The sequence below is a fragment of the Neophocaena asiaeorientalis genome, unplaced genomic scaffold (genome assembly GCF_003031525.2).
Source record: "Neophocaena asiaeorientalis asiaeorientalis breed wild unplaced genomic scaffold, Neophocaena_asiaeorientalis_V1.1 scaffold9, whole genome shotgun sequence".
Classification (NCBI taxonomy): domain Eukaryota; kingdom Metazoa; phylum Chordata; class Mammalia; order Artiodactyla; family Phocoenidae; genus Neophocaena; species Neophocaena asiaeorientalis.
Genome location: NW_020171825.1, coordinates 72,449 through 99,947, shown reverse-complemented (window position 1 = coordinate 99,947; position 27,499 = coordinate 72,449). Strand labels below are relative to the sequence as shown.

The 27,499-nt window shown below is 37.5% G+C and overlaps 1 protein-coding gene across 1 annotated transcript in view; it reads right to left on the bottom strand.

The window, feature by feature from the left end:
• Positions 1–27,499, bottom strand: part of NALCN (sodium leak channel, non-selective) — a 273,387-nt gene that overhangs the window by 236,049 nt on the left and 9,839 nt on the right. Inside the window, exons 3-6 of the mRNA XM_024740178.1 lie at positions 25,544–25,627; positions 24,044–24,183; positions 23,827–23,955; positions 12,574–12,728 (exon numbers count right to left, since the gene is read on the bottom strand). Coding sequence (XP_024595946.1) covers positions 12,574–12,728; positions 23,827–23,955; positions 24,044–24,183; positions 25,544–25,627 — 508 coding nt within the window. The remainder of the gene's footprint in view (positions 1–12,573; positions 12,729–23,826; positions 23,956–24,043; positions 24,184–25,543; positions 25,628–27,499) is intronic.

Below are 27,499 nucleotides of genomic sequence, written 5' to 3'. Positions count from 1 at the left end.
GTAGCAACACACTGAAAATCACTTAGGTGTCTATTGGTAGGGAAATGGTTACAGGTGTTTGATTAAATATCATGAAACATGAAGATGAAAGAAGGAAAGAAGAAAGGAAAGAGAGAAAGGGAGGGAATTATATATGGCAGAATTTATTACTTTCATTACATCTCATGTTATTTGAGATTTTTTAATTTCTCAAATTATTTTTTAATTTCTTATTTTAAAATTTCTCTTGTGTTTATTTTTTTCACATCTTTATTGGAATATAATTGCTTTACAACGTTGTGTTAGTTTCTGCTGTATAACAAAGTGAATCAGCTATACATATACATATATCCCCATATCCCCTCCCTCTTGCGTCTCCCTCCCACCCTCCCTATCCCACCCCTCTAGGTGGTCACAAATTGAAGCATTATTTTTATAATCTACAAATACTTAACATATAACTATAAGCATGCTAATTTCTTGGAAACCACTAGATATTTCCAATGAGTACTGTCTTCTATGTATCATGTGAAAAAAATCATCACTTCATGCCCTCAGAAATCCACTTTCAAAATTCCTTCTTTCACTGTCCAATGAAAAGTCACTCTAGCAGCTGCCTTTTCTAATCCATTCAGCAAGAACTTCTGAACACCTATCTGCTACATACTAGACAGTGTATATCTTTTTTTAAAATCATGTCTGCAATTTCTATCTTTACACCCCCTTTTTTCCTAATATTCTGAATATTTATCTGCATATCTAATTTTAGTTTAAATTAGTCTGTGACACTGTCAGAATCTAATGAAACCCTAAGACTTAGTTCCTTTAGAGAACCTTGAGCACACACTTTTGCATGTAACCTGAGGGCATTTATGATGACTGAACCCAGGGATAAAACATTGGTATTTGACCAAACACTCTCATAACTATTTCTCTTATTGAAGTTTCTGGATTTTATCCTCTATTTAACAAAAATACACTGTTTTCCCTGTCTCATGATAAAGGAATTCCTTCAGAGATCAAGTAGAGAATTATCACAGATTAAAGTAAGCACTTTTGGTTGAATTCTAGTACCCTAGTTTTCTCTTCTACATGTGTTTTCATAAAAATCAGTAAATAATTCCAGTAGCAATGCAAAACATAAAGATTAATGCAGGGGAAATGACCCTTTGGTGCTTTTTCATGAAGTATTATAAATCTCAATTACATAATTTACAGATTAGTCTTTACTGTGTCTTTTTTGCAACTGCAATAAAAATGTACATTCTGTAATAAATCATAGTTATAGATACAGAATAATTTTCTATTTTCTATTCATTTGTAAAGTTTTCATCTGATATCACATACAGCCACATGAAATATGTTTTAACATTTAAATCTGAGGAATCAATTTTTAGCAGCAGCATCAAGGCAGTTCAATTTACATTCTATTATGATCTGAATAAAAGTAATTTCCTTTCACCACATTTTATGTCATTTAATATCAGATGTAATAAGAGACAAATTATAAAAATAATAGCATGCCAGTAGACAAAAACATAGGAAGGAATTTTAAAATAAAGCAAATCCTAAAACTGAAACATTAGACTGTGTAGGTGGATTCACTGTCAATCCTCCTACAGGAAAATACAGGGGTAATTCCAAGCACCGAACACCACCAGGGATGAAAATAACCGCTGATGTTATTTCTCATCAATATTTAATAAACCTGATTTATGACTCACACAGGGAGCTGAGTTTATATCTTGTAGCCAATACTACCCAAAGTTAAATGAGGAAAATACCACAAAAGTAAGTAACAGCTAAAATATATTACCCCTTGGAGAAAAATGCTAGTCCCAAGTTTCAGTTTCCATAGTAGCCTTCTTCAGAAGTGACTTGGGAGTATCTGTGTAAGAATCTAGCAGGCTGCAGTCTACTCTAATTTTTTCATTTTCTTGAAAGGCCCAATTAATTTATTGTTGCCAGAAAAAAATTTACAAAAATTATAAGTCATCCCTTAAGTTTGTATTTGCATTCAAGACTCACATTTGGACTTCTGTGACACTGATGATCTGTGGTTTTTCTACCTCATATTTTTAGGAGGGCTTTTAAAATTTTTTTTGTTTGTTTTTGTTTGTTTGTTTTTTTGCGGTACGCGGGCCTCTCACTGTTGTGGCCTCTCCTGTTGCGGAGCACAGGCTCCGGACATGCAGGCCCAGCGGCCATGGCTCACGGGCCCAGCCACTCCGCAGGATGTGGGATCTTCCCGGACCGGGGCACGAACCCCTGTTCCCTGCATCGGCAGGCGGACTCTCAACCACTGCGCCACCAGGGAAGCCCTAGGAGGGCTTTTTTATTTTAAGAAGAGCTTTATGGTTTTTATTATTTTTTTATGAAGAGGACAAATAAGTTAAATATTCTTTACTAATATGTCTAATAAAGAAATTAACTAATATGCATTCAAAATCAACTTAAATAAAACTGTTGGTTAATTTGCAGTATTTAGAAGGCAAAATTAACAGCTGCCAAATAGTGAGTCATGGGTATGAAATGTATAGGGTGGGGAACATAGTCAATAACTATGTAATATCTTTGTCTGGTGACAAATGGTAACTCGATTTATCGCGGTGATTATTTTGAAACATATAGAAATATTGCATCACTATGTTGTATAACAGGAACTAACATAGTGTTGTAGGGCAATTATACTTCAAAAACCAACCAACCAACCAACAAACTCATAGCAGACGAGACCAGATTTGTGGTTACCAAAGGCAGGGGTAGAGGGAGAGAGAATTGGATGAAGGTGGTCAAAAGGTATAAATTTCTACTTATAAGGTAAATAAGTACTACGGGTAAATATAATGAACACTACTGTATGTTATATATGAAAGTTGTTAAGAGGGTAAATCCTAGGAGCTCTCATCACAAGAAAAAAAAGCAAATTTAAATACTCATATCTCAGAAAGAGAAAGTTAAGTTCAAATACACAGGAGAAGTTGACGCATGTAGGTGTAGATTACAAATAGTAAATAGATGTATCACAGTAGAATTTTGAATTTAGTTCAAATAAGTATGAACCTGACTGCAATGTACCAGATAACATATTTTGTTACTTTCAAAGTTTTCTCCCACATCTCTAGTCAATGTGCCTACAATCTCACTTTGTATCAAAAGCATATTTACTCATTTTTGCTATTGCCTCTAATCCTTGACCAAATGTCCATAGCTCGGTAAGTATCTCGTAAAACTGCATTGCTGCCCAGGTATATTCTTTTTGTTTGTTTTTTGTTTTGTTTTTAAATTTTTTATCTTATATTGGAGTATAGTTGATTAACAATGTTGTGTTAGTTTCAGGTATACAGCAAAGTGATTCAGTTATACATACACGTGTATAGATATCTGTTCTTTTTCAAATTCTTTCCCCATTTAGGTTATTACAGAGAATTGAGCAGAGTTCCCTGTGCTATACAGTAGGTCCTTGTGGGTTATCTATTTTAAATATAGCAGTGTGTACATGTCAATCCCAAACTCCCAATCCATCTCTCCCTCCATTCTTATTGATTGTTTATTATGTATCTGGCATCAGGCAAAAGGTTTTCCATCCCTTGTGTTTTTTAATTCTCAAAATAAATCCATAAGGTATCATTATTCCCAATTGGTAAGTGATAAGAAAGAGATGAGAAAGAATTGATTCGCCCACAGTCACACACACAGGCCACAGTTGGGAGCCAAGGCCTACTGCATTCTTCCCATCTGGTAACCATAAGTTCATTCTCTAAATCTGTGAGTCTGTTTCTGTTTTGTAAATAAGTTCCTTTTGTTTTTTGTAGATTCCACATATGATATTTGTCTTTCTCTTCTGCCTTACTTCACTTAGTATGATAATCTCCGGGTATATTCTTTTTACGTTGAAATTCGTCCACATAATGAACACAGATCACACACCAACTCCCTTGCAAGGGGCTAGATTCAAAGGCAGAGACCAGCCCCGAGTGGCCCTCGGTGTGCAGTGGACATGACCCTTCTTCACACTCATCCCTGTGTCCTCAAGACTTCAGGATGAGAAGGCAGGATGTCTGGTGGATTATTACATTGGAGAACATGTCTCCTCTCCCACCATCATGAGACTCTACAATGGACCAGCCATCCTGACAAGCCACAGGGAATGGCGGTCACTCTTGGCTGACCTCACAGATAAGGCAGAGTTTGCAGACAGAAAACACAGGCTTTGACCTTGGCACACGGGGCAGTAGGCCTTGGCTCCCAACTGTGGCCTGTGTGTGACTGTGGGCGAATCAATTCTTTCTCATCTCTTTCTTGTCACTTACCAGTTGGGAATAATGATACCTTACGGATTTATTTTGAGAATTAAAAAACACAAGGGATGGAAAACCTTTTGCCTGATGCCAGATACATAATAAACCATCGATAAATGATAGCAGTAGTTGTCATAAGTAATGACAGTAATTATAATAATAAAGACTGTCTGCTGGACAATGAGTCACCACAAGAACATGGTGTTTGTTATTTCCTGGCTTTACCTTTGATTACGGTATAGCTAGAATAAGGAAAATAGTCCACTATATACGGTCCATGTAGCATTAAAAGCATGTATAATTTGTGTGTGTGTGTGTGTGTGTGGTACGCGGGCCTCTCACTGCCGTGGCCTCTCCCGTTGCAGACACAGGCTCTGGACGCGCAGGCTCAGTGGCCATGGCTCACGGGCCCAGCCGCTCCGCGGCATGTGGGATTTTCCCGGACCGGGGCACGAACCCGTGTCCCCTGCATCGGCAGGCGGACTCTCAACTACTGTGCCACCAGGGAAGCCCGCATGTATAATTTAAATGTCTTTTTGATTAGCTATCTTCCAAATGCCCTGTTAATAGATTGATCTTACTTATGGGCTTCCTTTTTCTGATATAAATTGTTTCAATCAGGTTTAGTTCATTCTGACATTTTAAAAATTGAGCTTCTCTTTTTTGTTCTTATGATTCTGAAGGCAAACAACCAAAAAACGCCTGATAGCTATTTATTTCCTAAGCGACCTCCCAGGGTGAATTTTATCATTAAATGACATTCATTGGATTGTTCTATCAAAAGGAAACATGTTTTGTTTTTTACCTGACTGTACAATGAATGGAGAGTTAAAAACCACCACCTGAATAGCTTTGTATTCATCTTCTGTACCCAATTTCTTACCCTCTTTTGAAATATCGTGACAAGAAAATTGCCAGTTTCTTGGGCTGTGATTTCCTTCCCACATGTGATAGATTTTGTTGCTGCTTTTTGTTCTAACTGGCACATCACATCTGTTTGCATAGTTGTCCTCTCCACCAGCATTTTACCAAAGGTGAGTGACGCTAACCTCCTACTACAAAATTAAGAATACAGCTAAGCTTTGCAAGGTATTTCTTGAGTTTCCTTCTGAATTAAACACTGATCTGAAATGTAAAAAGGTCTGAGGGAGACAGTGAGTTATAGGGTGAGTCTGCGAATCATGAGGAGGGAGTTTAGCCCCGACTGGTGTGGAGTTCTCTGGAATTCTGACCAGTCTGGCTCTGATGCTCAGTTTCTCCACCTGGAGAACTGTGTCAGTGAGCCACGGGACTGCCTCATCTTTTCCAGCTCAAAGCTCCTCTAATTCCACGTTTAGTGCCGTCACAGAAAACGGCAGTGTCTCGGGTGGTACGTCCTGCATGTTGATGAGCGTGTGGTAAGACACAGGAAGAGACAGGCTGCAAGGGGCGTAAAGACTCAGAAAGCGGAAGTAGACACATTTTCTAAATAGACTAAGTGGATACGATTTGTTTGGTTTTACCTCTACAGCATGGGTTTTTTGGGTGTCCTCTGTCCCCAGACCTTTACACTGCATGCTTACTACCTACATCCACACACACTCGCTTCAATCACAGAATCTGAGTGTCTGCTAAACAGATTCTGTGATCTTCAAATATGTCCTTTCAATAACGTCTATTCCTCAGTAGGCCTGGACCGTGGGGGTGCGGGGTGTCTCAGGTGCACAGGCTAACGTCTTAGAGCGGTGTGTGCGTTGAGGTCCTGAAGAATGAGCCACAGGAAAGGTTCCCCTGAAACGATGATGCAGAGGTCTGTAAATGGAAGAGAGGGACAGAGAAGCAGCCAGCATCTCAGTCACCCTTTGACCCAGGGATTTAGGGGAGGACAGAAGACTGAGCTTCCACTGAGTGCTGGAAGCAGTCCAGGAAGCGGTGCAGCCGTGGCTTCTTCTCAGTGCCCTGCCAGATGCCCTGCTTAGGGCTGTGGAAGGAGCATCTGTTGAAAGGCTGCTAAAGACACATGTGGCTGGAATCTGGGGCCCACAAGTTCAAATGCATAGGGCTAAATAAAATTACATATCCGAGCCTTAATGAAACTGTAAAAATTCCACGGTGCAGGCTAAATAGGGATAAGAGACAGGTAAAACACCGGAGTGAGGATAATTTTCAGAGTGGCAAGAGAGGAATAATTGATTAACAAAGACTAAACACCACCAGAATGTAAAGTGGTGCAGCCACTATGGAAAACACTTATGGTTCCTCAAAAAACTAAAAATAGAGTTGCCATATGATCCAGCAATCTCACTCCAGGGCATATATCTGGACAAAACTCTAATTCAAAAAGATACATGCACCCCGATGCTCATAGGAGCACTATTCACAATACCCGGGACATGGAAGCAACCTAAGTGTCCATCAACAGAGGAATGGATACAGAGATGTGGTATATATATACAATGGAATATTACTCAGCCATAAAAAAGAATGAAATAATGCCATTTGCAGCAACATGGATGGACCTAGAGATTATCATATTAAGTGAAGTAAGTCAGAAAGACAAATACCGTATGATATCACTTATATGTGGAATCTAAAATATGACACAAATGAACTTATCCACAATGCAGAAACAGATTCACAGACAGAGAAAACAGACTTGTGGCTGCCAAGTGGGAGGGATGGATTGGGAGTTTGGGATTAGCAGATACAAACTATTATATATAGAATGGATAAACAACAAGGGCCTACTGTAGAGCACAGGGAACTATATCCAATATCCTGTGATAAACCATAATGGAAAAAACCTGAAAAAGAATGTATATATATGTATAACTGAATCACTTTGCTATACAGCAGAAATTACCACAACATTGTAAATCAACTACACTTCAATAAAATAAATTTTTTAAAAAGACTAAACCACCCCAAATATTGGCCCTCTATACACTGATTAGAATGAAGTAAAATTTGAGATATTAGTTAATGGCAGAATAATGCAAAGTTAAGAACACCTTGTTCCCGTCCCCTCCACTCTTCTCCTTTGCTGTAAGATCCTGAACAACCTGAGGGACAAACTGGCTCAAAGAAAAGGGAATAATATCAAACATCGAGGTGCTAATCTGAAAGCATCTATATCCTGCCCTTCTTTGTTAAAGTGGTCACTTATTCTCAAGTAACAGTGATGTATTCCTATTTTGCCACCGTATCTCTAATTTCTAGCTCATCGTGTGTCTGTGCTGTGCCAGACACTATTCTATGTGTAGTTTCTCAGTTGCTTCTGACAACCCTGTAAGGTAGGTCTATCACTCACCCATTTCACAGATGAGGAAATCGAGGCAAGAGAGGTTCATTACTTTCCCAAGGTCACCACGCTAGTATACAGTACAGCCATGATCCAAACCCCAAGGCCGTTATTTTAAGTTTGAATTTTTTCTAAAGTCGTTTTTGACTTTGTAATGCATTTTCATGGCAGGTATCCTTATGCCTCCATTGCTGGATTCATATATTGTATAAAATGATACTTGTTTTTTACTGCTAAGTATAAACGTCCACATCATCACCCTACCTCCCCTGTTGATCTTGTCCTCTGTTCCACACAATCACAGTTTGTAATATTTACACTATAGTCTGTAAATCCTACAGTTGTATTAGCTTTGTTCTTACAGTGAATACATACTAGAGACCAGGCCCATGACCAGTTATTCTTGATTGGCTGAATGGCTTCAAGAAGACTTCATGTAAAATGAAGTCTCGGAATTCTTGCCTCTTCAAAAATAATCAAAAAGGGTTTGACACATTCTTTCCCTAAGGACCCTGGAAGCATTGTGACATTATATCTGAGAGCTGAATATTGACATGAAGTTTCAGGCCCCTCTGATGGTCCGCCTTAGAACTGACTTGATCTTTCCTTTTTTTTTCAAGATACCCAATGGATGTTTTCTTTAGCTTTGACTTCTAGCATCTTTACTAAGATAGGCCTAAGTGTTGACTGTTCTCTGTCAATTTACTGAGTCAGTTTGTACCCTTTTAATGTGTATATTTAAGTCTTCTTTTTCTGCAATTCTTTTGAGCTATATATATCTTGAGTATTTTTTTTTCCATTTTAAATATACTGAAAGGCACATTTTTATAGAAATGGTCCTGATTCTTTTTTATTATCCTTCACCTTTGACATTGATTTTGACAGCACCAGATATTTGTCCTGTTTCACGTAGGGAAGGGTGAAGTTATGCTGTGGGGTGGAAGTGAAGATTTTCACAAGTTGGGTGTGTATCGGTGTTGCTTCAGTGGTTCACACTCTGCATGCACGCTAGAATCACCCGGAGAACTTTTTAGAGCCATCTGTGCCTTCAGTCACTGTAAGGTTTCGATTTAATTGGCCTGAGAATGATGCTTGAGAATCGGTGAGGTCATCGTAAGGTAGAGCCAGATTTGCAAAGCTGGAGTCTTTCCCTCATCCTAGTCCATGCTGATCAGCCGTCTTGGGGTGCCCACAGCTCTCTCTCTCCCAGCTGCCTGCAGAATAAGGGCCTCTCCTCTGTGATGCCACATGGAATTCCAGAAAACTCCTACCGTCAGCTACACAGTGATGCCCTGACTCGAAGAGAGGACTATTCTGCTTCTGTGGGAACACTGGTCATTTTATTTCATTTTACTTTTATTTTCTATAATTTAATTTTTATTGTTGAATTTTTAAACTGAATGAACGATGAACACTGGTTGTTGTAGAACGCCAGTCTTCTTTCGGCTCTGAGGTCCTCAGTAGCCAGTCTTTTCGGGAAGTTTTCTGTTAGACACCTGGCCCTCTGATATTGGGGTTTACAGTTATAAACTTTTCAGAGTCCTTAAATATGGAAACTGCATTTCTGTTTCTCAGTATCCTTGATGTTTGAATGATTTTAGAGACGAAAAGGTCTCTTTACTCCGCAATCTTACAATAGGGGCTCTTTATAATTTTTTCTACCTAATGACTCTGGCTCTTAATACAGTTTTAAAAATTGAGTTTTTCAACATCATCAATATTAAATTTTAATGAGACATGAAGCTAATATAAATAAAAATTTATAAATGCTTGAAATTCAATGTATTGCATGATAATTTGGACTAGTAAGAAAAGGAAACATGCTCCTTTTAAATTAATCATGATTACTTATATAGAGAGTACACTGGGCAAATTTAAATACACAATTAGGTACCTAATTATGTTCTAAATTTAGCTGCATGCAGAAAGAGATGATCACATATGCCTAATAAAATTAATTTCCTCATTTTGGTGAAACATTGTCTTTTGTTTCCATAAGAACTTTCAAAATAATCTAAAACACTAGTTTGTGTATCTACATAGATACATAATATCAGGAAATAGTTACCAATTTCAATCTAAACTATAGTGACCATGTTAACATTTTTTGATTATAGTTCAAAGCCAACATTTTCATTATCTAACCATTAGTGCTACAATGATGCTGAATTCAATCATCGTCTGAGAAAAAGAAGCAAATAGACCAAATTAAGCTTGTATAGAAAGGGAAGTCATGAGGAAGAATGAACACTGCCAACAAAAGCAGACGAAATCAGGGAAAAGAACAATGAGAAAACAACTTAATTCTCTATTATGGCTCTACATCCTAATACAAATATGACGTGTCACCTACGAATTCAAAAGGGCACATACTTTGGTCCATTAGTAAATATTTATAAAGGGTTTCCTACCAAGCAGGCATTGCTCCAGGCCCTGGAGACATGAAGATAAAAAGATGTGCTTCCTGTTTTCCAGGAGCTTAAATCCTTGGGAGATCAATGTGCAAATAAACAGTAGAGCTACAGTAAGATTACTGCCTTTGTGGGAGCTTACCACCCTCCAGGGCAATTCCCTCCTACAACTGGGCTTCTTAAGCCCACATGCTTTAGAAGGAGACTTCCTTGCTCAAAGAGATATTGTCCCCTACATTAGTTGAAGCTACTGTAAGTCACAGTGAAAAAAAAGATAAATCCACTTTAATATAATGCAGCAGTTGGAGTTTAGGCACAACTGCTGCATTTTAAATGGTCAGGGGGAGATTTGATTTAGCAACATGATTTTAAAGGCTTGGAGATTTCTAGTGCAAGGACAGCCTAATTCTTGAATGCTGGCCACTCTCCATACAAGACATGGGCACACTCAGCCCCTAAAAGAAAGAGCAACAGGCTCTCACCAGTCATGCATTCTAGTCCTGCCCTAGCTTGGAGCTTGCTCCGAGCAGGTTACTAAATCTATAACGTATCTCATCTCCCACACCACACCTGTGATTTCCTGCTCATGCCTGAAAGTCACTGGCATAATCTTTGCACTTTTGAGACAGGGGGAAGGATGTAAGATTGGTTCCAAAGCCAGGGAAGTATAAGAGAGACAGCAAATTAAAATGCTTTACCTCTGTTGGCTTCTAAATTTTTATGAACCAGAAAACTGTATCATTGGCCAAAAGAAGAATGCCCATCTAACTATCAATACAATGCTGGAGATTTACTATGAGAGCATACTAAATATATAAGAATAAAATTTAGGGATTTATTTTCAAAATGCACTCTTTAAAAATACCAACTATTTATGTTTCTTTCAGCCCAATTTCAGTATTATATTCAGTCCAAAGGCTGTAGCCTTGTGGTTTAGTTCATATATCTAGAACATATTCCTCACTCAGTGCAAGATCTTCACATGTTCTTTCTGAAATTCAAACACTTATCCCAGAGTTCATTATGCCATCCTGCATAACACTATCCAGGAGCTGCTACGACCGAAGGCCAGGGTGGGAATAGGATTTATCAGCCACTCTGTCTGATGTGTGAAGGTGGATGGGCTGGGTTTGAACCAGTTTCCCTCCTGGGTAGACAGGGGTGATGCACTCTTTCCTGGCTATGAGATCCCCATTGTACAGCTGGCCCATTAAAAAGTGAAATCACACCAAAAGACAGATTAAAAATAAGGAGATTTGGGGCTTCCCTGGTGGCGCAGTGGTTGAGAGTCCGCCTGCCGATGCTAAAAAAAAAAAAAAAAAAAAAAAGTCATTAAAAAAAAAATAAGGAGATTTGGCTTCCAAAAGAGCACAGCCACCATCCCGTTACACACTGAAAGACTTTCCTCTTACGACCTGGGTAAAAGTGTCTAGAACTCTCTTAAATGTACCTGGGCCTTAAAACTTCAAGAAAAAATTAAATTTTTTCAAATGACTCCAACAATTCTGCTATGGATTGAATGTTTACGTCCACTCCCTCAGCCCCTGCCATTCATATACTGAAGCTCTAACCCCTCAATGTGATGGCATTAGGAGGTGGGGCCTTTAAAAGTTGATTTGGTTTAGACCAGGTTGTGAGGCGTGGGGTTCTCATGATGGGATTAGTGTCCTTATAAGAAGAGACCAGAGAGCTTTCTCTCCCTCTCTCCCTACTCTCTCTCTTTCTCTTCCCCCCAACCCATCCCATAAGCACACAGAGAGAAGACAGTCATCTGCAAGCCAGGGAGAGGGGTAACCAGACCTAACCATGGTGCCTCCTGATCTCAGACTTCCAGCCTTCAGACTGGTAAGAAGTAAATTTCTGTTGTTATGCCACCCGGTCTATGATATTTTGTTATGGCTGCCTGAGCTGACTGAGACAAATTCTCAGAGCATAAAATAATTGTTTAGAATCCCATGTTTTTTTGCTTCAATCGTGAAAGATGTGCAACTTGCATGGAATTGTAACAAATGCAATGATACCAGCTAAATGGCAGATGCCAAGTTCTTTCTTTACTGTGTGCGACAGCACGTTTCAGGACTTAATAGGACAAGTCACAAATCAATGTACACGTTTGGCATATCATATTCACATACAAGCATTTCCCATACCTCTGTTATATAGTTGATGCACATTCATTAAGTATTTCATTAGCTGTATCCTGTTCCAGAATTACTTTTCGGCTCTCACGCACTCCTCAATGTCTAGTATTCCAGTTACTTAAGACTTACCTTGCCTACTAGTTAAATGTGGAAGGAAACCAAGTCTTGTAGACTCAAGGGGTTCTTTGAGTCCACAACCCTGAACCTTACTCAACAGACAAATAGTTTTAAATGCTATAATTAAGAATTGAGAGATATTTAAGTCTATACAGACACTGCTGAATATACAGACACAGACTGTACGTTATAGACTATAAGGGAGAATATATGAAAACTTACAGTTGTGTTTCTTAAAAACTACAGCCAGTCTGAACATAAAATATCAATTATACAACTATTTTCTCCATTTCATAAACATTGTAAAATAGAAACTGAAAAGGTGTTTTATCAGTAAGACAGACCTATCTCATTAAAGCCACTGTAGCCCAGCTCTTGCCTGCTAAGTCCCAGATCTTCAAGGTCCATGCATTTAAATCCTGGGGGGCACTGGTAGCCTTCTTCCAGCTCTGGTGAGCAGTGTGTATCTGGGATAGCTAAACTATTCCAGGTTACATTTCTGCAAACAACACAGAAAAGGATCAGACAATTTCAACAAGTGTAAGTGTTGATTAAAATGCATAATGTAATCATTCTTCATTAGTAACTGCTGTATATGGACACAGACTTAAGATTCCTGATTCACGAATGGTATTCATAACATTAATGCCATGAACATTCTCAAACGATACCTGATTCATCCACACAGAAGCTCTTTATAAGAACATTATTGCCATGACGGTTTTTGTCATTGAAGACCAAGACTCAGAAAAAGCGAAGGAAGGAATTTTTCTGTAGATTTGCAAGGAATGTTAACTTGTCTGGGGACTCCTTGTTATCCACAAATCCTTCTCCTACTATGGGCACAAATGTTACTTCACTTCTAAGCAACAGTAAATGATGAGAATCACTCTCCATATAGTACAAAAGTACTGTAAGTCTCATAAGTGATACCTGGCCTTCTTCTGGGTTGTCAGATGTTCAGTTTAGAAAAAAAAAAACAGATAAATAAAGTGAGACTGAAGGAATTAAAGATATCACATTGGAAAGAGAGAGATTATGGGCTGATTTAGTGATAGCTCCAGGAGTATTACAGGTTTTTATTTATTTATTTATTTTTTAGGTAGTTGGTGATATAATTACTTTTCATCTTTCTGGAGGACACACTGGACATTAAGTTGATGTGAAAGGATTTAGACGTGTAATGGCTTTCTTGGTAGTGAGTACAGGTAACCACTGGAAAGGTGATTGTGGAATCTCATTCTGGGAGCTTAAAATGGGCCCCAAATAGCTGCTATCTGAGATGACTGACATGGCTTGTGTAGGGGCCAAAGTTTAAGCTAGATGATTCCACAAACCTTACAAACCCATGACTTTATTATAGTCATGTCCCACTACATCAATGTTTCCAGGCATTTTCTAAATGGGGACCAACCTTAGGACTGTCTCAGTCTCCTCTGCTTATGGCCAAATTGAGGCAGATGTGTTGGGTCACATTGCTTTTTTTAATATCTTCTTATATTCAATTGGCCACTTCCCCTTATATAACATGTTTTCTCTAGAGTATGATGCCTAACTCTCCACGATCCCTTAGCTGCTTGAGGCCACCATGCCCATGTGCACACACAAACAATCTCCTACAAAGACATACACAATTTTACAGTCTTAACGCACACACATGCACACAATCCCTGGTAATACACTGCCCAGTTCCATCTCAGTCAAAACAAACTTCTATGTTTACTCCTTCAGGGTTCTGCTCTTTGTTAGCAGCAAGTGAGCTAATTTGTCAATACATCTCAGGGAATGTTTAAATAATTGTCATATTTTAAGCTGGTCCTTTGGACCCCACATGCAAAAGGAAAGGCTCTGCTTGTGGAAATCACCACTTGGTTGTGTCAGAAAGATATGATTTTAGGCACACACATCACTTATTTCCCCTCCTTTTACATTCTTATACGCAGGCCAAATGATGCATCTTTGCTTAAGTCTAGCCTGACTCTATGTTCTTGAGTTTGTACCCACACATCAGAACAAAGTGGGTAGGGGACTGGGCTTCAGAGTTTCAGAGGAAGGCTTTCTGGGTTGGTTCTAAGCTCTGCCATTGACTGGCTGTGTGACTTGAATAATTTTAAATGTTTCTAAGCTCGGTTTCCTCATCTGTGAAACAGGGAGAGAAGCTTGTGTGAGCTTTAAGTAAAATAAACCAAGTAATACATTCATCACAGCACCTAGCGTGTTTCAAGCACTCAATAAATGCTTACTATAAATGATTATTAGTCATTACAATAATGAACTGTAACATAAATCCTGGCATGTGAAAACACAACAGTAAAGGATTCTCAAAAGAATAGAAGGAATTTTGGTACGTGACCCTGAAAGCATTTTGTTCACAGAATTGTGCCGCTGAAAGAAACCTTATAGATGACCTAGTTCTTAATTCGTGAGGAAGGTAAGGCGAAGTGCTGGAAGGGGAAAGTGTACTAGCCCATCAAAATCAGTAATTTTTTTTCACTTCCAATACTTTAAAAAGACAACAGCAGCGAATATCTGACAAAAACACTCTGTCTACACAAAACAGTTTCAAAAAACATCATCTTTCAGTTATTTGGATAACTGGACTCTGGCGCCAGTCTGCTGGGTGTGAATTCCGGCTCAGCCCTTACTACATGTGTGACTTCACCAGTTTGTGCCTCAGTTTCCTCATCTCTATGATGGTGGGAAAATACTTCCTTCGAGGAGCTGTGGGGAAAATGTTACGTCTGTAAAATACTTAAAACAGGCACTTGGTAGACAATAAGTGCTAGGTGTGACCTATTCTAATTTATAGTTTGAAGTTTGTACATTCCCTAGATTGAACCCCTAGCCCTGGCATGGACAGCCTCAGTTTCCACATTTCAAAAATGGGGACGGCAATTATACCTACCTTGTGTGGGGGGGTCTTAATGATTAAATGTGGTAATGTACCACTCTCAGAATAGCACTGGAAATAAGTTAATCACTCAATAACTGTTAACTATTTTGATCATCTTCATTAACTTATAAATATTAGGGTATTTTTCCTCTTTGATTCCCCTTGTTTTTTCTTTCATACTAGTACTGATTCCCATTTGAAGCACAACCCTCACCAGCACAGATAGTATTTTGAAATCTTTTGGCTTCAGAGGCAGCAGATTTGAAACACGTTATTTTTGCCAACATCAAGCTCTTAGAGGATGCTTATTAGAGACATATTTATTAGATGATTAATTGCTCTGGAACTTACGTATCTAAAACCACATGATAAATATCCTTTCTAAAAACTGAGATGAACATGATGAGTTTCAGAATATCTACTGGTTATTTATCTTAGTTTCATTTTCTCAGTTAACAAGAATCTTGTAGATTTTATTTTTATTTGTTACTGTTAATTACTTCCTCGTTCATTTTCCCTCAGATAGTCAGGATAGAACAAGAGGCTCTCTGGAATTAGGGGGGGGTGAAATTCTTTTTTCTTTTTTTTTTTTTGAATTTTTGAATTTTATTTTTTTGTACAGCAGGTTCTTATTAGTTATCTATTTTATACTTATTAGTGTATATATATCAATCCCTATCTCCCAATTCATCCCACCACCACCTCCCCCCCACCCCCGCCACTTCCAGGGGGCTGAAATTCTCGCTCCAACCAGCCATATCCTAAATAGAGACAATGATTCTCCCAGTCATAATAAATATCCATTCATGCTTAAGTGGGAATCAATACTTTCTTACTCACAGCCCCCTAAAGACATCCACGTTCTCACCTCCAGAACCTGTGAATATATCATCTTACCTGGCAAAAAGGAATTAAGGTACAGATGTGAACAAGGCTAAAACTGTTGAGCTGGGGAGATCATCCTGGATTACTTAAGTGGGCCCCACCTAATCGCACAAGTTCTTCAATGTGGAAAGCCTTCTCCGGTTGTGGTTAGGGAACTGTGCCTGTGTGGAAAGGAAGGCTCAGAGAGACGCAACGCGGCTGGCTTTGAAGATGCTAGTTCTGTCCATAGGTCTCAGGTCATTCTCCTTTTCCATCTCCTCCTCCTGTAATTCACCTTCAGTACTGAGTTGCTCTGAGCTTGGTCCTTGGCTTTCATGATGCTCTCTCCCTATGCAATTAAGTCCACTTTCATAGTTTCAATTCTCTACCATCTTAGATGCCATTTTAGCGTCCCAGAGCTACATGTCCAACGGCCTGTTAGATCTCTCCACTTTGCTACACCACAAGCACCTCCAACTCTATGGACCCCATACTAAACTCAGACCCTTTGCCAATGTTCCCTCTCATCACAAGCAGCACCAGAGCACCACCATCCAAAGTGTTGAGCGATCCGGATATCTTGGAATCACCTGGATACTTTATTCTCCTGTCACCCTTATAACTAATCATCATGTTCCCTAAATATCCTCCAAAATATCTTTTGGGTTCATTCAACTCTCCATGTCCACCTCTACCTGCACCAGAATCCGGCCTCCTAACTGGTCATTCTGCAGCCTCTCTCAGCCCTTCTTATCCATTTGTCACAGAGCATGTAGAGAGGCTTTTCATAATCACTGTCCTACATTGTGTCGGTCAGTGACAAATCTTTAATATGATCTACAAGACCGTGAAGGACCTGGCTCCTGCTCCTCCAAGTGTCCTAGCATCCAACCACGTTTGTCTTCCCCCAGCTCTCCATGAGCTCCATCTACTGCAGAACCTTCTCCTCTGCTTGGAAATCTCTCCTCCCATCTTTGCTTCGTTAGTCCCATTTTTTAAGCCTTCAGGGCCCAGCCTGAATGTCACCTTCTCAGGGGAGCCACCCTAAGTCACTCAGACTGGGTTAGGTTTCCCTATTAGAAATTCTCAAAGCACCCACGCTTTTCATTTCTGGCACTTGGGACCCGTGTCACTCATGTTTGTGTGGTCAACTCTTCATTGGATTCTTCCCAACTCGACTATTGCCCAGTGTAACTTTCAATTTCATATAGCTCCTGACACAGTCTAAATTTATAGGCTAAATTTATTTGTGACCTTGGATAGACTGTGTTGTCCAGATCTTTGGTCCACATCAGTCTAGATGTTGCCATGAAAGTGTTTTTTAGATGTGATTAACATTTAAATCTGTAGACTTTAAGTAAAGCAGAACACCCTCTATAATGTGGGTGGGCCTCATCCTATTAGTGGAAGGCCTTAAGAGAGAAGTCTCCAAAGAGGAAAGAATTTTATCTCCAGACTGCCTTTGGACTCAGGACTTCAATATCAACTCCAGCTGGAATTTCCAGCTCGCTGGCCTGCTCTGAAGATTTTGGTCTTGCTGGTCTCCACAATCACATGAGCCAACTGCTTAAATAAATCTCTTTTTCTCTCTATATGTGTACACCCTACTGACTCTATTTCTCTCTGCTTAAGAGAGTTAACCCTAGAAATGAATTCCAGAAACGGAATGCTTGTTCTGCTATAGTCATGGCATGCTGGTGCGGCTTCTATCCCAGGGAAAAGCAGGCTGGTCTGGCTGAACTTGATGTAGTATGATACTACATATGATGTCTACAAAGGCAGCTACAGTCAACACTCTTTGCCAGGGGCTGGATCGGCAGGCTCTTCATTTCACATTCACGCAGTATGTTCCGAAGTGGCAGCGCATCCTCTGAGAACTCGGCCCTCAAACAGGCAGCCTTAACCACTTACTCATACAGCCCATTTAGAACTTGCCTCCTAAGCATGCGCTTCTCGAAACCAAAGAGGAATTAAAGGTTTTACTCAAATACTCTGGAGACACACATGCTGAAGATCACCTCACATATTGACAGAATTACAGTAAATATTTAAAAGCACAGAAATCAGTGTCAAGGAGATCTGATTTTTAAACCTTGCTTCTGGCACTTCCAAGCTGTTTCATCTTAGACATCTTCTTTAAGGAAATTGAGCTTCAATTTCCTTCTCTGTAATAAGGAATGTAAAAGTAGAACACAACTTACCAGATTGTTACGAGTATTAAATGAGAAAATAACAGGTATCAGTTGTTCAGTGAAGGTTATTTCCACTAACAATAAATAGGAGTCATATATTAATAATTATATTAACTAGTTACTATAATTATTAACATATTAATTACAATATAATAATTATAAATTAGCATTGCATAGGATTATAATATATAATAAATATATTATTAATCATATTAATAATAAAATCTGTATTATTACATTATCCTCTTTTGGGGAAGTAAACATAAGATCAAAAGAAGTGCTATAGTGTAATTGACCAAAATAAATTACTCAGTTTCTTTTAGACCCTTTTCAAACTGTAGGATTTTCTTTTTTTATCCTGAAGACTCTCACGAATGCTTTTGCTCTTTTGGTGAAAATCACACAGGTATTAACTTTTCATATGGGAGTTTAGTTGATTCTCAAATATTTTCTTTTTTTGGCCATGCCACACGGCTTGTGGGATCTCAGTTCCCTGACCAGGGATTGAACCTGGGCCATGGCAGTGAAAGCCCAGAATCCTAACCAGTAGGCCACCAAGGAACTCCCTCAGATGTTTTCTTATATTTAATTTTAAACCATTATCATCATATGAAAGGTTAATCTAACTGGTGGCTCAAGTGGTCTGCATCTTTGAGATGTATTGCACAGCCAATTTAAAAGCGATATATGGAGTAATACAAATATATTGCATGTCACTATTTTACAGATTCAGAGGAGACTGAACCCCCTGGAATATAACATCAACATAGAGATAGAAACCAGGTGTAAGATGGTCTTAATTTTCTCTACGACATATATTATGAAGAGTTTATGGTTACGGATGTGGGTCTGTATGTGAAATAGGTTTATGAATGTGGGATTATAATATCACAGAGGTTGGTTAAATGGCGGCACAAGCATGGGCTGGGAGTTCAAATCCCAGCTCTCTCGTTTACCATGTGGACACATTATTTAACCTCTTTGAGGCTGTGTCTTCATCTGCAAAATGGGGGAAATAATCCTTTCAGATTGTTCTAAAAAGTAGTTACAAGCAAAATATCTGAGACATAATAGGTGCTCCACAATCATTGCTATTAATTAATTTAGAAATCTACATATATCATCAGAGTACTTTCATTTCTTAAATATTAAAGAAAATGTTTCCAATATCCAAACTTGTTCTTATATCTCCCACTTGGCAGATATCTCAGCCTGAACCCTGTAAGTTATATAGTCTTTTTTCATCTTTTCAAAAGAAGTTTAAATATTAATCAAGAAGACTTCACAGACCTTTGCATGAATTTGAGGCACTTATGATTTTACATATTCTACAAAATCCTCTCTTGATAAATCCACGGAAATTAAAAATTAATATTCTAAGTCCCATGTTTCTATTTTTAATTCTTCTGACCTCTCCATTTTTAAAAAACCTTGTTATGTTGTGAACGGAATTTATAAGACAATCATTCATTTATTTTATAAGTACCCTAAAGGGAAAACTTAAAAATTTTTTATTTGGACCAGCAATAGAAAACTGCCCCAAATCTGGCTTTATATTGTCTCTGGTCTAAGTCTTAGTGATATTTTATAAAATACCACTAAGTCCTAAAAACTGCCATTGGGTAGGGTAACCATAAAATGTATTGTCCATACTGAGGCTCTCCTGAGATCACAAAGGAAGTTATTAGTAATTACTCTGCAGCAACAGGGATACACCAGGATTGTCCTGGGTGCCTGTGACGTGTGGTCCCCTACCTCTGGGTCTTAAAGCTGATGGTCCAGTCATTACAAATATTCACCCAGACTCGTGGTTGAATCCTCTCTCCACATAGTAAACTTTTATGAACTTAACATTTACATTTCCTTACCTTAAAGCTTTTCTAATTATCTCAATCTTGGGGATGAGATGTCATTATTTGATACTAAGCTATGAATAAATTTCTCTCTTTTCTCAGGAATGATAATCAGGTGTCAGGTAAATCTTCACCTTTTCTATTTCACCTACCAGCTCCTTTTTACATGTTCCTCTTTTAGCTTCAGGGAGATTTCTGCCAGTACGTTTGGCATTTTGCAACACCTGTTTCTGCCACAGGCCACTGCCCTCCTCAGCTCTCTTTAGGATATGAACTGCCTTGCTTAGTCAAATCCCATTACTTCTTCCATAATTGCCTTAGGTCACAATTCATTACCAGAGAAGAAGCTAAAGCTTTACTAGTAATGCTACAGAGGACACAGCTGAGATGCCCTTCTATCTGCTTTATAAGAAATCAGCTCCATTCAAAAGCAAAATTCCATGTATTGAATTCCTTCCTTATTTATCCTGTTTGCTTCACAGATTAAACATAATCAGTTCTGGAGGTCAGCCGTGAAACCTAGGACATACAGGTTTCTGAACAGGCGCATCTCTGCCTGAAAGCCCTCCTGTTATTAGGCTACAGTGCATGCAAATTAAGCAGAGGTTGGAACAATTGTTAAAGGACGATGATGAAGAGAAATGAGGTCATGACAGCAACTGGCAACACTTATCTCTGGAAACACAACCATCATACCAAAGCTTAATATCTGACTCAGAGATGTTTATGAGAAATTCCTAGTTAAGAAGCAACAAAAGGAAAGAAAAAAGTTGGGAAATTCTTTTAAATGGGGATTTTTGTATGTTTCATTCTGACTTTGGACACTGTTTGAGTCTCTAAAAAGAAAGCAAATTAATGTCTGGGCTGGAACTAACGGTAAAACTGTACTGACGGTTTTTCTGCTAATGAGCGAGACTTTAAAACTCAGTTAACACTGAACTGAAAATATAAAAGAAAAATGGTGGAAATGATTGGTCCTTGAAATAAGTCATCAAACTTATGAAAATTGTTTTCATCAGTAACACTGCTCATAAAACCATGTGGCCAATTATGTATTTTCTTCTCAAATAGTAAATTAAGAATCACATAAAGAGAAGGCAAAATCCATGTGTGTTTACATAGCCATTGGGCAGATTTTACAAATATAAGAGAAAACGCAGACATCTCCCTATAACTGCTATGTCTCAAGTAACTGAAAAGTCTGCCAACACGTATGAAATTCTTCCCAGTGCACTCCTTTTTTTTAGGATAACGTAATGAGCTGGAGCTAATAGAATATGAGAGGTCTTTTAACATTTTTTTCAGACACTCATTTTTGAGAACAGAGTACAGCATGGAGCTGGCTAAGAGGACTTACTGAATGATTCAAAGGCCATGAGTTCAGATGACACTCGTACCTGTCTGCCCTATTTGTATTATATTTTCTGTGTCAAAGTTAAGTTTGCAGCATGATGCCTGATCTACTAGCTGGGTTAACAAGTTTGAAAATTCTTGCCTTTCAACTTGGTTTTTAATAAAATGGGAACTCTAAACCAGCCTCCTAAACTCACTACGGTTAGAACACAGCTGCTTCCTTACCCAGAAGCTTTCTCTTTTCTTCACTTCTACGTCTATTGTCTCTGCCCACACGATATTTTTCCACCCTCATATTCATTCATGGAACAATCTAGACATATTCTACAGCCCACATACATTAAGAAAAAAAAAAAAACTACCTACAGGTTTCCTTCCACGCATTTCTTCCCTCACCCACACAAGTCAACTCCCTTACTCACCACTTCCTTCAACTTTCCTATCCTGTGTTTGTACTAATTCACTGCTATCCTCTGCTTTTAACGTTGCTTTTCTATTTTTTAACAATTTCTCCTTTGTCACTTTTAGCAACTTGCTTTTCTTCCTCTGTTCTTTTTTTATTTCCTCTTCTTTATCAATTTGTCATAGAGTTGTCATTATCTGTCTAAATATAACACATTATTAACCATGCCGTCAATAAATAGTTACTAAGTACTTACTCTGTGCTAGGATACTAGGTACTGACCACAGGGAAATGAATCTTATCAACCCTTTCCCAAATGTATCCTTAAGGACCTCACAGTGTAATGAGGAAAATAGGGGAAAAAATAGCTGTGAGTGCCAGAGTGCTAATTCTAGCAAGATGGACTATGTTAAATTTAGCTCCTTCCACTATAAACAGCTAGATCTGTTGGATAAACACTAACATTTAAAAATGCATATCTGGGCTTAGAAGAAAGAAAAAAATACATTCCAAAATGGCAACATGTAAGAGGAAACTAAAAACTAGAGGAAGGGAAATACATGAGTTGACTAAACGGTGGTCTCAATGGGGACTAAGTACCCAGCAGCCATGAGCTTGGGTTTCAATGCCTACAAGAAGCAGAAGACAGGGTCCTAAGCCCATGTGAGTCTGGGAGCAGGAAATGGGACTCCCAGGCATACAGACATATTATAATTTAAACGAGCTCCAGAGCGTGATATTGGTGAAGGGATCGTCAAACAGGTCAACCAGGCACAGTAGAGATTATAGTTACAGACCCAAATATAGACAGGGAATTAGTAAATGAGAAACGTAGCGTTAAATTCTGTGAGTAATGACACACAATAAATAGTGCGGGGAAAACTGCCTTACCATATGATGAAAATCAGTTGTAGTAAGGTATACGTGACATTCAGTATATTGCAATATTAAAAAGAACAGCTTGATAAATTCTGACATATGCACAGAACCACACTCAAGAAAATGAACATACTGACTAATCCCAAAGGTTTTCTAGTGCCCCTTGGTCATCCCTTTCTCCTACCCTAACCCTTATTCCCAGGCAACCAATGATTTCCTTTATATCATCATTGACAAGCTTGCATTTTCTAGAATTTTATATACATAGAACCACAGAATATGTACTCTTTTTCATCTAGTTTCATCTACTCAATGTAATTATCTTGAGACACAAGATGTTATGTATATCAATATCTCATACTTCTTTTATTGCTAAATAGTAGTCATTACATGGATATACCACAATTTGTTAATCCATTTACCTGTTGATGGAAATTTGGGGTGTTACCAAAGTGGGCTATTACACATAAAGCCTTTGTATGTATAAGCATACATAAGTCTATGTATAAGTCTTCGTATGGACATAAGTTTTCATTTCTCTTGGTTAAGCCCCAGGAATAAATGAATGGGATATATGGTAGATGTCTGTTTAATTTTTAAGAAACTGCCCGACTGTTTTTCAAAGTAGTTATACCATTTTCCATTCCCACCTTATTTAAATAAGATATGAAAATATCCTGATGGTATTATGTTCCCACGCTGAGGAAACTTTCTAAATGTACACTTTGAATTCGCTGAATCTACTTTCCCACAGGGTTACATTTTTCAGTCTGGCTTGTCTTGAGTATTTGTCTTAAACATTTGCACAAAACAATTTTGAAGCAGAGAATACAGAACATAGAGGGCACATAAATACTTTTTAAAAAATTGAGACAGAGGTTTTTCTCATGAGAACTGCAGAAAAGTCCTTATGAATCACCTAGATAAAAGTGGGAAGCAGCAGCACAGCACAGGGGGATCAACTCGGTGCTTTGTGATGACCTAGAGGGGTGGGATAGGGAGGGTGGGAGGGAGGCTCAAGAGGGAGGGGATACAGGGACACATGTGTGCATATGGCTGATTCACTTTGGTGTACAACAGAAACTAACACAGTATTGTGAAGCAATTATACTCCAATAAAGATCTATTTTTTTAAAAATGCAGTTAGTAGATAAACTTACCCTGGTTTTGTGTCATTTACTACACAGTGATAGGTAAATGTCCCAAACATCTGAACTCCTAAAATTCCATAAAGAAGTAGAAAGAAAAGGAGGAAAATGGAAACACTCCATATTTGTTCTCCTGATCGCCTAGGGGGAAAAAATAGGTAAAGTAGGTAAAACTTACCCCAAAAAACCATAAACCTATCCCCTTAACTTACGTAAAAGCAGTGCTTACTTCAAAATATTTGTAATTCTGGTCCTTGGTAGTTCAAATCGGAAATAAATCCGGAATGCCCGGATCATAATTAGTGGCCGTGGGATCCGTAACATGCCCCAAGGGGACATCTGATCAACTATATCAGCGATTTCAAATACCTGCAAATTCAGAGGTGAACAAACAACTCAGACTTTCGCTTAGCAATGCTTGTAGTCAGGACTATACAGACAGCATCAGAGGTTCATCCTGTGCCCTGCATTATCTTCCACCGAAATCAACTTTCTTTGGAGTACATTTTGAAGCTATAGCTTTCTTAAGAGAAACAAATACATAAACTAATGAAAGTGTCGTTAATCTTGTTCATTTCCTGTATAATCCATCAAGGCACAGTTTTTATTACAAAGTGCCAACGTAGAATACAGAATAAGCATGCTAAGCCTTCCTCACTAATAATGGTCTTTGGTGGAACTTTTTGAGTATCTAGAACACAAAGTAATGGCGAAAGGGTTAAAAATACTATGAAAAAGATGAAAAAGAATTCCATTTACCAGTAGAGGCAAGATGATAATTAGGAAATGTTTGTCAATCATACAATAGTTATTAAATGGAAAAGAACATATTTAAAATGTAGAATGAAATTAATTATTGGAGAGGTGAGCTTTATAAGAATAAGGACAGCTTATCAATAAGCACCATGATGAGTTTGCAGGATGCACTATGAATTTATTTTACTCTGATTTTTTTAAAATGAAGAATACAGTAACTTCAGTTGAATTAAATGCAAAATCAAGCCTGAATGAATGCATGGGAATGAATTCTACTGGTTTTCAATAAAGTCTGTCCTTCAGGCCTTTTTAATCTATGTTCCCCATTTCTCATAGTAAGGTGTTTTCTATTAGCAATACAGCATTTTATGTTAACAAATATTTATCCCAATGTATTTATATTATTTTAGCTATTTTTAGTGAGAATTCAGTCACATAAAGGACTGGAATTTTAATTTTTAAATTCAAATTTTTATTCTACAAATACAGAAACCTCACTCCATGTTCTTTCCTTTATTTCAATGAATATATTTCTAACATCTGCTTAATAAGAAATAATCTCATATGGTACTAATTTTTATTTCTGATTGAGAAATAATCCAAAAATGTGACTGACAATGATTAAAATGTTAGGCTTTTTAAAACCAATAAACATTAAACAAATCATGTTTTGGGAAATTACACAATCACATGGTCTTTGGTGGAACTTTTTGAGTATCTAGAACACAAAGTAATGGCGAAAGGGTTAAAAATACTATGAAAAAGATGAAAACGAATTCCATTTACCAGTAGAGGCAAGATGATAATTAGGAAATGTTTGTCAATCATACAATAGTTATTAAATGGAAAAGAACACATTTAATATGCAGGATGAAATATATATATACTCTTTAATATATCTATTTAGATTTTCAATGTAAAATCATGCCCATTTTGGAAAATACCCCCTTGTAATTTAAAAGTGTTTAATTACCTGTAACACCAATGAAACCCAAAGGCAAAAGACCATAAATCCATCAAAAACACACCAGCGATCTTTCACATAGGAACTATCCCCCTAAAAATAAATTTCACATGGGTTATCAGACAAAATGAATAATTTCAAAAAACATCTGTGGAGGGAATAATCAAGTGTTAATTCAGTATAAGCTATCTATAATTTTTGTATCATAACTGAGCAGACTTTCCAAAGGAACACTTTTAGCATTTTAAATGGTATTATATATGAGGAAAATAATTTATAAAACACAAGTAACTGCAGAACTTTGCATGTAAAATTTTAAATTCGTGCAAAGGTAAAACATCACTATTTTTTCTCTTAGCCACACAGAGTCCATCACATAAGGAACCAGAGGCCATCCTACTTAATAGGCTGCTTAGGTCCTAAAACCGCCTCTTCCTATAAGAACCAAGGTTAGTCCTTCACTGGTCATTGAGCACACAGTGGTCAGTGAAGGACTTTAAATCTCTGGGAACAACCATCATTAGTGGAAAATTAGCCAGGAATTCATGTTGAACTGAATTAGAAGTGAAGATGAAGAAACTTGCCTTCATTTTCAAAATAAACATATAGCGACTTAAGTTTAATTGGAATTTTAAATGTAAAAGAAAGATAAGGAAGACATACTACTTTCATTTTTTACTTGTGAGTCTACTCTGACATTAGAATGCATTATTTTATAAAATGTTTTTAAATGTTAACTTTTTAAACATGTAAATATATAGTATATTATGTTGATAAGTGTTACACAGAAAAATTAAAGTATATATTTTCAAATTGACTTTTAGTAAACAAATGTGTTCTTTACTTGTATGTTGAGCAAAAAGTGAGAGAAAAATATCACTTGATCTTTATTTGAAGAACTAGGCATAATTGTGATTGCTTAAAAAATGTAAAAAATTCAAAAACTGAAAACTGAAATTTTATGGGGCTCAGCAGAGAACTATTTTAAAATAGTAACAATTAAAAGTAAATATTAGGCAAGAAAGAGAATAATTACAGATCACTGGGTACACAGGCACCCAAATAGAATGAGCTTATACAATATTTTTTCCCGAACACTATTACTATTTTATTCCTATTTTGCATTAAAAAATGTTGCATGTAGTATTACTACAATTAACCTCTATTGTTGCTCATAATTTGCTTTAGTAACAAATTATGTTCAATTAGATACAGGGTAAGAGCTTCTCATTATATTGAGGTTTATTTAAAATATAAAAAGTGAGGATAAATAGTGGTATTTCCCTGGGAGGGGAACAGAATGGCAAGAACCAAAGGCGGAAGAGAGACATAATTTTCACAGAATATCCATACATGTGTCTTTTGACTAATGGTCATGTGTTACATATTTTAAAATAGATTTTCAATATTAAATTTTTTAAAAGTTGAAAATTTTAGCTTTAACAAAAATCACTTTGTCAGTTGGTGCAAATAAAGTCAAATTTGAAAAACTTGGGCCTCACAAATTCACAACGTAAAGTTATCAGTAACAGAGTTGGCTGAATTTTTGTTTTTTATTTACTACATAAATTTGTCTGCTAAAGAAACTGATGTTGCAAAGCTGCCCTGGAGTATAATTTGAACTACATAAAAGCATTATTTTAAATCATTTAGGGTCCCAAATAAAACAAAAGCATAAAAACACATTAGAATTTCAAATGACCTCATATTATGAAAACTGGCTTAGCAAAAACTACTACTGTATAACGTAGAAAACTATTTCTGAATTACGAAGTCATTTGAGTTGCATTATCTGGAATGTTTTCTGCTTTAGATGTTCCAGAAATTCACAGTGGCATCTGGCTGTCCCCAGTAAGAACCACCACATACTAGATGGCACATAATGGTCAACTAAAACTGGCTTCTTTTTACTTGTCTGGTATAATACGTGAAATAATCCACTGAGCAGAAGTTTTATACATTATG